The sequence below is a fragment of the Austrofundulus limnaeus genome, unplaced genomic scaffold (genome assembly GCF_001266775.1).
Source record: "Austrofundulus limnaeus strain Quisiro unplaced genomic scaffold, Austrofundulus_limnaeus-1.0 Scaffold1474, whole genome shotgun sequence".
Classification (NCBI taxonomy): domain Eukaryota; kingdom Metazoa; phylum Chordata; class Actinopteri; order Cyprinodontiformes; family Rivulidae; genus Austrofundulus; species Austrofundulus limnaeus.
In genome coordinates this window covers 33,771-44,625 of record NW_013953876.1, presented here as the reverse complement: position 1 = coordinate 44,625, position 10,855 = coordinate 33,771, and the positions used below count along the sequence as shown (strand labels likewise).

At 41.6% G+C, this 10,855-nt stretch overlaps 1 protein-coding gene across 1 annotated transcript in view; it reads right to left on the bottom strand.

Moving 5' to 3' along the window:
- The window catches only part of LOC106535505 (GTPase IMAP family member 8), a gene marked incomplete in the record, with an annotated part of 32,390 nt that overhangs the window by 8,310 nt on the left and 13,225 nt on the right, over window positions 1–10,855 (bottom strand). The window contains 1 exon segment of the mRNA XM_014032521.1: window positions 2,502–3,637. Coding sequence (XP_013887975.1) covers window positions 2,502–3,637 — 1,136 coding nt within the window.

The window sequence follows — 10,855 nt, the reverse complement described above, 5'->3', positions numbered from 1 at the left end:
CTGAAAGAGTGACCGCTGGCCTGTAAATGAGTGAAAACTGCAGAGTTCTGGCCATTAGAATTAGCTCGTCTGTGTTTTCAGCTGTCCCCCTCCTACAGCGCTTCCATTGGCAGTATCACTCCACCCCCTGTTAACAATAAGTGTTAATTAGGTGTGAACGATAGCCATGTGATGTGAGTATCAGTCACCTGGAGGCAGGACTCAAAATCCTGAATTTTGCCTGAAACTCTCAGACTGAAGAAGTCTCTTGGAGGAGAGACGAAACGTTTCATTAAAGAAGAACCCGTCCAGAAGACCTATACTATTTTTTTCCTTCTTATAAAAGTGTTTTAAGGGAATGCAAGAGACTTTCTTGGACAAAGTTTTGTGAAGATGTTAAAGGGCCTAGTGCCTCTTCTAAGTTTTACAAACTTCTCAGAAGTTAATAATAAGTCAGTTTACGAAGCGCATCGACCAGGCGTTGGTCGGATCTGGCTGTCCAGTTTCCCCGTTGGTGAGAACGGGTTTTAAACCGATAGCTTCAGCTTCTGATTCCTGGGAGAATCGAGCTGGAAGAAGAGACTGCTCGTCTTCACGTATGGGCGGTCCGTCACTTTCTGCCGTCCGGGCAGAAACTGTTAGTACTAAAGAAGCTTAGTGTCCTAGCTCCGCCCTCCGGAGGTAAGATTAGAAAAGGGGTTATCAAGGAAAATGTTAGTCAGAGACTTGCCGTCGCCTCCTGAAACTAAACAAGATTATTGCTTCTGTGTGGTTCAGAAACAAAACATTTCATCACCCATTTAATTATCTGATGAGAAAGAACTTCTTTAAAAACACAACTGAAAGAATGAATGACTTCAAATTCAAAACATTTGCAAATATGATTCAGACAAGTAAAACATTGATGCTTCATCAACTTTAAACCATAAAAAATATTTTAGTTCAATAAGATTTTTTGCACAGAAAATCCACACATAGCTGAAATCATACTGAGGGAGTTTTCTCCTGTAACTTTGATAAACATTCTCTGATTATCAAAATGTGTAATACTTTCAGTTAAGAGAACAATAAATCAAATAACTCATTTTAAATCAGTACTTTGACTTTTAATACTTAAGTACAACAAATATCGCATACTTTAAGGTTTTTACTCAAGTAACATTCCTAAAGAAGACTTTAACTTTTACCAAAGTCATTTTTTGGTGAGATACTTGTACTTTTACTCAAGTATCACTTTGTGGTACTTTATACAACACTGGTGGTGACCATGAAAAGTAACCTAAAATTCTTATTCAGTTTTAATTGTGTGATCATTACAGTGAACATGTTTACATATTTTATGATTAGAGCACATGCTGCAGCTCAGTGTTCTGACTTTGTGTAGGAGGATTGTTTAGCCACTTTTGATACTGATTTTGTAAAAATAGACAAAAGTTGTTTTTAAAACTTGTTGCTTTTATCTCTGTCTGTAAAATGCAAAGGATTTTATTTTGAACATGTCAGTGGACAACCAGCATCCACACACTGACTTATTGCATTGAAATGCGATGTTTGGGAAGGTTCCTGTGAATTGTGGAACAAGTGACTTGTACTCCAGTGGTTCCCAGAGTTTTCAACTGAATAATCATAGAAACCTAAAATGCTTTTTAACAAATGTTTTTGTCAACTATAATATAGATTTTAGCACTCTTGATATTTTTGTAATAGGGTAAAATCTACTGCTTTAGTCCATACTGTACGTATAGAGTTGTTATTATGACCCCCGCACGCGAAGCGTAAGCAGGAGTCATTTTGTTTTTGTACGTATTTTTTTCAGTGATTTTTGGTCAACCGCTGCACAAAAACGGCTGCACCAATCAACAGGAAATTTGGGAGGGCTGTAGATATGTTCGATCTACACTGTGCCAGCCAACGGTTTTAGACTAGACCCCATATTTGAGGAGGGGGTTCGATCCAAAGAGGGGTTGTCTGGACATGCAAAAACGCTAAAAACTAAGAAACTGTTCAACATAGAAGCTTCAGATTTTCATTGGTTTAGCTCTGATGAAGCTCTATCCATCAGGCCCACCAATCAGTGCCCCTCCCCTCCCCCACGGACCCCCAATTTATCTGAAAAATGAGTATCTGGTCATGCAAAAATGGTTATAGCTCAAAAACTGTAAACATAGGAGCTTCAGATTTTCTTTGGTTGTTTAGCTCTGATGAGGGGCTATCCATTAGGTCAACCAATGCCCCCCCCACCACACACACACACACATACACAAACAAAAAAGACCCCCACCCAAACCACAACAATTTTGGGATGCATCTAGTAGCAAGACATTTATTAGGAATAAAGACTTCTAAGTTCTGGTGCATTTATGCATGTGCGGGTCATTATGTTACCACTATGAAGTATCCAGTTTTCTTACAGCCACAGGTCTCATTATGATGCAGAAACAAAGAAGAAACACATCAGAGTTGGATAGTGAAGGTATAGTTTACTTACTGGTGGAGTTTTTCTTTAATTTCAGGTCCTGATTTTCCTCTTGCAATTTTCTATATTTTTCTGTTTGAGCATTTGCATGTGTCTTTGTTGTGTAGGACTCTCTGCTCTTGTCCACAAACTTCAGCAGTTGTGGGATCTGCTTCTTGTTCTTGACATTAAGAACAAAATACCTTCCTCCACAGCTCTGACAGAGCTCCTGGATCTCCTTGGTCTCCTTTATAAAGTTAAGAACAGCTGGAGCTGCAGGATCTGAGTCCACAGTGAACAGAATCATGATGAAGTCTTTGACTTGAGGGCTGAATGTGTCCTGGATGGTCTGTAACTCTCCCTTGTCTTCATCAGTGAGGGGAGCCACAGGTAGGACCAGGATGAAGGCATGGACCCCCTCAGGATCACAGAGGGAGACACACCTGAGGGATTCCTCCATCACTTCCTCAGGTGGTTTGTCATACAGAGGAGGCATCTCCAGCACAGAAACCTGACGTCCACACACCTCTGCCTCATGTTTAACACACTGTGATGGGCTGGAGGATGGAGGAAGATCTGTCTTACTTAAAATAGATTTAGCTGCTAAAGTCTTCTCTGCTCCTCTGTTCCCAACCAGAACCAGGTTTAAAGGAGGTCTCATCTGGTGTGGCTCTGGTCTTACGTCATCAGCAAGGGTGAGGAAGGCTCCTCTGTTGTCAAGTATGATGTTCCAGACTTTCTTCATCAATGTTCTTTGGTCAATTTCATACATATTGTACTGTTTCGCATCACAGTCTTTAATCAGCTGTATGACTGACGAACAGTTCCTCTCATCATGTGTTCTGACAACCATAGAGACTTTAAAGGCATCTTCTCTAAACAAACTGAAGATGAAGTTGAGGGTTTGACTCTTCTTCAGACTGAATGAGGAGGGTTTTACTAACAGCAGCAGAACATTTGGTCCAGGTTCACAAAAACTCACACATTTCTTCATTTCTTCTTTAATAGTTTCCTGGGACATCCTGAAGAAGTTCGGGGTTTTAACCACCGTTAATGAAGATCCTTTCCACTCCCCGTGTGTGACCACACATGTCTTGGCTGTTTGTTTTAGGAAATGTGTTCCTGATTGTCCAACAACAAGATTTCCAATTCTGGTCTTCTTTTCTTCATCTTTTCCAAGCAAAATGATTCTGTAGGTAGAACCTGCAGCACAATAAACACAAAGAAACAATGAGGAGTGAATAAATAATCCTATTGTTACTCTTTCATTTGATATTGCCAACAGTTAACATCTCACCTGCTGTGAAAATGTACAGACAGCACACAAAGTTTTTCAGTCAACAGTTTTAACCCACAAACAGACTCTGTTCTGTTTTCTGGTTGTAAGGAGCGTCTGAACACAGTGTTAGCTCTTATTGTTTGAAAGGTTATTGAAACACTCTCAGTCCACTGTAAATTGTATTTTTTTTTACATTTTTGTCATGTAGATATAAACACAAGTCAGCTGAGGAGAATGAAATGTGTGAATTGTCTAAGAAACATTTTAATTTTCACTGAGAAAAAAACTGTCAGTGCAACAGATTAATTCAGAACAGCTAATCTGTTATGATTCCTTAGCTCCACAAGATGCAGACAATAAGTTTGTTCATAAATAGCTGTGCAAAATTTAGTGTAATTTGTGGAACAATGTCAGCTGTTGTACTGCAGGGTGACATCCCAACAAGAAGAATTGAGGGCAATGTGTTTTTTGGTTTCACACCAAACAATTTACAATCTATCATTTTAATGTGGTTCTGAGCCGAGCCACGGAGCTGAAGGAGGCGACTTCATGATTCTAAAATAAAATCCCATACTTTCAGAGCGCTGTGCTGCAACTCATTTCTTCACATCAACTGTTTAGTAAATAATTTTCTAAGTTTTACCAAACTCATATTTCCACTGTGTTTACAGTCATTCATTAAAGACATGTAAAGGTGGAAATGTCTCCCAGCCTTGTAATAGAAAAATAACTTGTCTTCCTTTTCCCATGCTTCAGTGACCTGTTTTGCTGACCTAACTGTCACCATGTCTTAACTGTTTATCTTCTGTTTTCTCTCAGATAAAGTGTTTTACAACCAGGACAAGATCTGTTTAGAAGCAATCATTCTTGCTGGATTGTTTTTCAAATAACATGCTTTCCTTGACCCAGCATCGGAACCAGGAAATGTGTTATCGTCTGTTTTGGATAACATTCTTCTGTCACCTATGGGACAGAAAATAAAGTCTGTCTGTCTGTCTGTCTGTCTGTGACTGCCTCATTCCACACATACTATGTACCACTGCCCTGTGTGACATGATGTGTGTCTGCAATTGCAATAAATCCTGACGACCATCCCACGGAGTAGTTTATTCTTGGATCACATTTAATTTGTGTCTACTTGGAGGTATGATAGCACAGAAATTCTGACCTACAACACCACAAAAGAACTGCTCCAAGGCTTAGTTGAAGGCCATAAGAGAGACAAGACCAGAACATGGTGGGGGTTCCGGAGAGAAGAGATGGAACACTCGGTTTTTCCCTGCCTATCCGAGTCCAACAACTGCTGGATTAAGTACCAGTACATCGCCACCGTGTACTCCAAGGAACATGACATATGGTCTTCACTCATTTATTGCCCTGACAGGTATGTGCATCCACGTCCATGGAAGATGATATGAACCAAAAATTATACCTGCACATTCAGCCTGGTGAGATGCTCCTGCTCTGAATAGCCTGGTTGGGAAGATTATTGTGAAGACTTTTACAAACAGGAGTATGAAACCCATGTAGCCGAAGTGCCATGGGAAATCGGATGAAAGGACAAGACGTGGAGATGTTCAGTCCCCCTATACACAACCTGTATTGCTGGAATCCTGGGACACCGATTAAGGCACAGAAGACACCTGACCCATATCATCATACCTTCAGTCCAAGCCACAATTATAGCCCTGGCTGAAGGGCGTGCTTTCAGAAGACAACTGTGTCTGGGCATGGAAATCGAAGGCTTTGAATGGGTTGGAGAGAACATCCTGTAATCTAACCTCACATGCAAATACCCAGAAGAAGTGTGAAAAAAATGTGGACGAGGTGCAGATCTACACTCCTGCGCATGGTATGAAACCTTAACAGTAACAGCTCATCGCAATCTTAAGGCCATAGCAAACGAGAGTGTGGAAGTCTTAGGGGAGGCAGCCAATGCAGTGGAGAGCTTCTTCTACTTGAGAAAATATGGCCTGTTGTGGAATACTTACGTCTGTATCACCTTGACACTGTCCACTTTTCATATCTTGTTGAAACTCTCCGGACGTCAGCATCAAGTTGACCTACTTTCACGTATCAGGATGAGGCAGGTTGGGATTGGTTGTTCATTATCACATGATGTTAGCTGAGAGTATAACATTGCTTGCCGGCCTATGACAGGCGGGCCACATCTAACAGACTTCGTGATTGTTATCTGTTCCATGTCTGCCCATTAATAAATGACTTTATGATCATACCCGCAAGACTATTTGTCTTTTTAACACCCTTTCTCCGTGTTTCTGACCATCTTCCCACAACATGGCCCTATACATTAACACTGGTGGGCTTCCTCATGACTGGGCTCCTTGCCAAGGTGGCCCTGCAGGTGGGGATGAAGATGCTAACATGCCTGGTGGGAGGTTCTACAAGCCCCTCCCTCCTGAAGAAGGTGCTGGTCAGAAATAAAAGGAGAAGTCACAAGGGGAGAGACTCATTTACTTCGGAACAAGGAAGTTGGCAGACAAGAAGAACTAGCTCCTAATCATACCCTCCCAACAAATCATAGCTTGAACAGCCTAACCATGAGCAGTGTGAGTATAATCATTTATCTTTTGCTCACTATAGCTATGGCTCATGCAGACAACAACACTGAAGTGGAATGGACCTATGAGGTTACGAATAATATCACCAACGTCATGTTGGATGATTCCCCAGCAGAAGACCCAGCAGTGACGCCCGCTGCCCTCACCATCCCAAACATGCTTGCTTCCAAGTCAACCGCAGACTCTGAAACAACAAGATGGATAGACATACAGGTTTTAAAAGACGATCCTGTTACAAAATCTACTGAAGTGCCAAGTACCAGCAAAGCTCTAACTGAAAGGGGCTAAACCACATAATTGCTGTCTCAAATCTACCAGAATGGCTCCAACACATACCTAGAACCTGATTCTGGAGAGCCGTATGCCTTCGAAGTGAGTACGGCAGAATACTACACCATCTTATGTGGGTGGTTCGCTTATTGTCACTCTGGCATTTGGATGGCATACAAGCCGATGCGCCTCTTCAGTGCTGGCCATAGCTACCTGAAAATTATCCTGTATGGACTGGCTAAAAAGCAGGAATTAGCCTTGCCTCTATTCGTCACTTACATGCAGGGATGAGTGTGGCTGGAAGTGCCCCAAATGGCCTTGCTGGGCTCATGGATTCTCATTGACACTCTGATCATGATGTTGGGTCATCTCGAGTGAAGAAACAGGAGTACTGCCTCAAAGCAGGTCTCGCACAGGCCTGAGGAAAGGCAGGGACGCTGAACTCTTATTTTAGGCCAKGACGGGTCATTTCTACACGAGGACTTCAGTTCTCTTAATCAGATATTAACAGAAACGATCTATTCTGTTCATGATTCATTTATTGTTTAACTAAGGATGTTAAAGCATTTGTTRATYAACAAATGCTTTAACATCCTTAGTTAAACAATAAATGAATCATGAACAGAATAGATCGTTTCTGTTAATATCTGATTAAGAGAACTGAAGTCCTCGTGTAGAAATGACCCGTCCTGGCCTAAAATAAGAGTTCAGCGTCCCTGCCTTTCCTCAGGCCTGTGCGAGACCTGCTTTGAGGCAGTACTCCTGTTTCTTCACTCGAGATGACCCCTACAATGACCATCGAGTTGTTCAGAGCTCCGAAAGTCCAATCCCCACATCTACGCTATACCCCTGAAATCATCTTCCTGGTAGTATGGGAAGGAGTGCTAGCAGCAGCAGTGGTTGTCTATGTCGCCAAACAAGCCTTATCTCTGACTGGAAAGGTAAAGTGCAAATGGTTCCTGAAGACTGCTAAGCTAGCCGGCTGGAGTACAGTCTGGGGCACCTTTTCTGTTCTCTACTGGAAGGGTCTGATTAGTGAGATGCCAATCCTTGTCTGGTTCATGACATACTCAGTCTTCTTCGCAGACTCCACTGTGAAAGTTCCAGCCCGAGATGAGCAACCCACAGTGCCTCTCAACTCCCCTTGTCTAAGATCTCTCACCGATACTCCCAACATCTTAAAGCTCAGCATGCACATGCACCTTATAGCTTTCTGCTATTAGAAGTATTAATTTTTAGGGAAAGAATGCTATATTGCTTAATGTAACATATTATATGTGTCAAATTTTGCTGTCTTCCAGGTACCAGCATTAATTGTCATGTTGGCTCTGTCAATCCAAAGTTGGAAGTCACACCTTCCTGTGGGAGTATCACAACACGGAGCGGTCCTTCACCATCCCCATAATGACGTTCATTGCGTGTCGGACGTCAATTGCTGATCGTCCATCAGTACAGCCTGAGCTTTGCTGGATGATGCAGAGGGATATTGGCCTTCTGTGGTGTTCCTTGTGGAACAATCCCTCTCAGCACCCAGCTCCTGTACCTGAAGATGAAGGCAACTGCTTCCAACTAACTCAGAAGCTGTGGACATCACACCAGACCGACACACGCTGTATCAGCCTGCACACACCAAGTGATGCGATGGTCACCCTCAAGTCAATTTCTAGACCTTCCTCAACCGTTGATGGTAGGCCTAACCCACAGGACACCATGAAGACAGAGCCACTGGTAAATCGACAATATCCACCAACATTGTCCCCAGCCATCCTCGCTGCACTGCCAGAAGCTATGGACGATTTTGATGGCTTCGTAGCACTGGAAGCTGCCTGGACATCTGAAACACCCTATGTCAACCTGATATCCAGGTCCAATGTGACCAATGTTGACCACGAGGCACCCCAACACCCACCGGTGCTGGAAAATGAAGAAACGTAGCCAGGCACTCTGTGGTCTACCAGCCTTGTCAACCATTCTTCACTGATGATCTCTGTAGATGGACCGGGGTCACCGAATTACACCTATGTACCGGTCATCTCCACTTATTTGGCTACAGACGGCAGTGACACACAAGAGGCTGAAGCAGCAGTCATCGAGGCAGCAGCAGATGCTGAACAAAGAGTACCTGACATATATTCTCCATCATCCCCGACCTACTCCCCAATAATGCCTATCGGAGCTTTTCCATTGCCATCTCCTGCCCCAAGCTATGTCTTTCAACCCCCGACTCCAGGCCCCAGACGAGAGCCCTCAACTCATGCATCCACTGCACGATCAGATACATGATGTTCAGGTCCCAGGATGCCTGAATCCCTGTAACATCGACTCTCGGCTCGACCAAACGATCACAGCCCTGCATCTGGAGAGACTGGAACACAAAGCCCAAGAGTTCCTCACCTGTCGCCCAAATCTGAAGATCTGTGGCCAACCCCTAACTTCCACTCATACTCCAGGGAAGTGAGGATGCAAGATCCAGAGCCTTGTAGGTGTTACCCAAAGGGGAAATACACATTTCCACTTGTCTTTGACTCTGGTTTAAAAAAAATCCTTTCTCAAAAGAGACATTTTATTTTCTTTAATAAAAAAATTATGATGTTCTTCATGTTTTTGATTTATATTCTCTTTTTAACTACAAGTTATCATTTTATAAATCAAAGTGTCTAATGAATTCATCNAAATTATGATGTTCTTCATGTTTTTGATTTATATTCTCTTTTTAACTACAAGTTATCATTTTATAAATCAAAGTGTCTAATGAATTCATCTTTTGCATTAATTTTCAGAAAAAGAAAAAAACACACCATGAGAAATGGTTGAAATGTCCCTTTACCTATTTTATACAAATGCTTGTTTAATCGACTATTGTCTTACAGTAAAGTGATTGTGTTTTTTTTCTTTTTATTATTCCAACTAAAGTTGGTTGTTGAATTTATAACTTCACTGAGTTATATTTTGAAATATGCTTACAGAAATATTTGTGTTTAATCATATAAAAATATTTCTCAGATTTATTCCAGTTAAATGATTCTTGAGCTTCAATGAAATTTAATCCATTTAAAAGTCTGTTCAAAGTTACCTTGTTTCAGAACCAGGTGCAAAAATATTTTTCTCTGGCGAGAAGCATCTTCAGACTCAACATTCTTGTTTCCTTTTCTGTGCTAACACTCAAGGTCAAATTAGCTGTCTTCCTCTTTAGAGAACTAACATGAATTTGGCTCAGTCGGTCAGAGAGAGAAAGAAAACGAGGAAACAGCCATTTTTTGTCTTCAGCTGACCTTCCCTTGGGAAGCCCGCATGACAATGGGTTTCTTCTCAAGAGCTAAAGAGAAAAAAATCTTTTATCTTGGCCTGAGCCAAAGTCAGTCTCAGCCACCTTTTGAATTTTATCCTGAGAGAAAGGGTATTAACAGCAAGCTGGACCCTGGTCTCGACTAAACGGCAGATTTTCTGAGATGCTGAACTCACAAACCCTGGAGTCGTACTGGTCTTAAGCCTCCTGGATGTCTTAAGGGGCCGAGTCCTCCTGACCCAGCTGACTGATGGTACACACCCAAAGGTAGAAGCTGGTTTTGTTTGTAAGCTAGAAAATCCAGCCGAGTGGGAAACGCAGGTTCTGGGCTGTTCTGGTTCTGATTTTGATAACTGATAAAATTAAACTTGTACTAATTCTTTTTTCCTCATTTCTTGATCTAAAACCTTGCCTAAGTTAAAGCGCCTGTAAACTAAAGTTTAAAAAACATCCAAGACTGGTTTACTGTTTGTTCATCCTGAGTGCCACAGTTTCAGAAGTTGCTTTGGACGCAAAGTAATTAATGTTAATGTGTAACTCAGAACGTTCTGATTATTAACCTTAATTTGTATATCAATTTAGTTCATCTGTTTTGTAAATAAATCCTTTATTTAGAAATTTGAACTGACTGGAACTAAAAATTATTGTGTCTTTTCTCACTTTCACTGGAGAGGTGTTATGTTTCATGATTTAATTTGCGAAGTGTGTAGGATACGGTGGACGTTTTCTTACATAATGGTGGCCTCGTAACAGTTTTTTATGAAAGATTAATGTCTTTTCTGTGTGATACTGAGAAATACTCCTCATGCTGTTGGCAAGGGTTTGTTTAAAAATTAAATCTATGTAATGTAAAGCTGTGTGTTCAGATCTGCAATTCTGCAGGTTGTCGGTTTCTGTAAACATTAAGCTGTTTAAATTTATTTATTTTTATATCTTTGGTTGAGCGCTCATGCTGCGGAGCTGCTGCTGTTTGTGTGTGTGTGTGTGTGTGTGTGTGTGTGTGT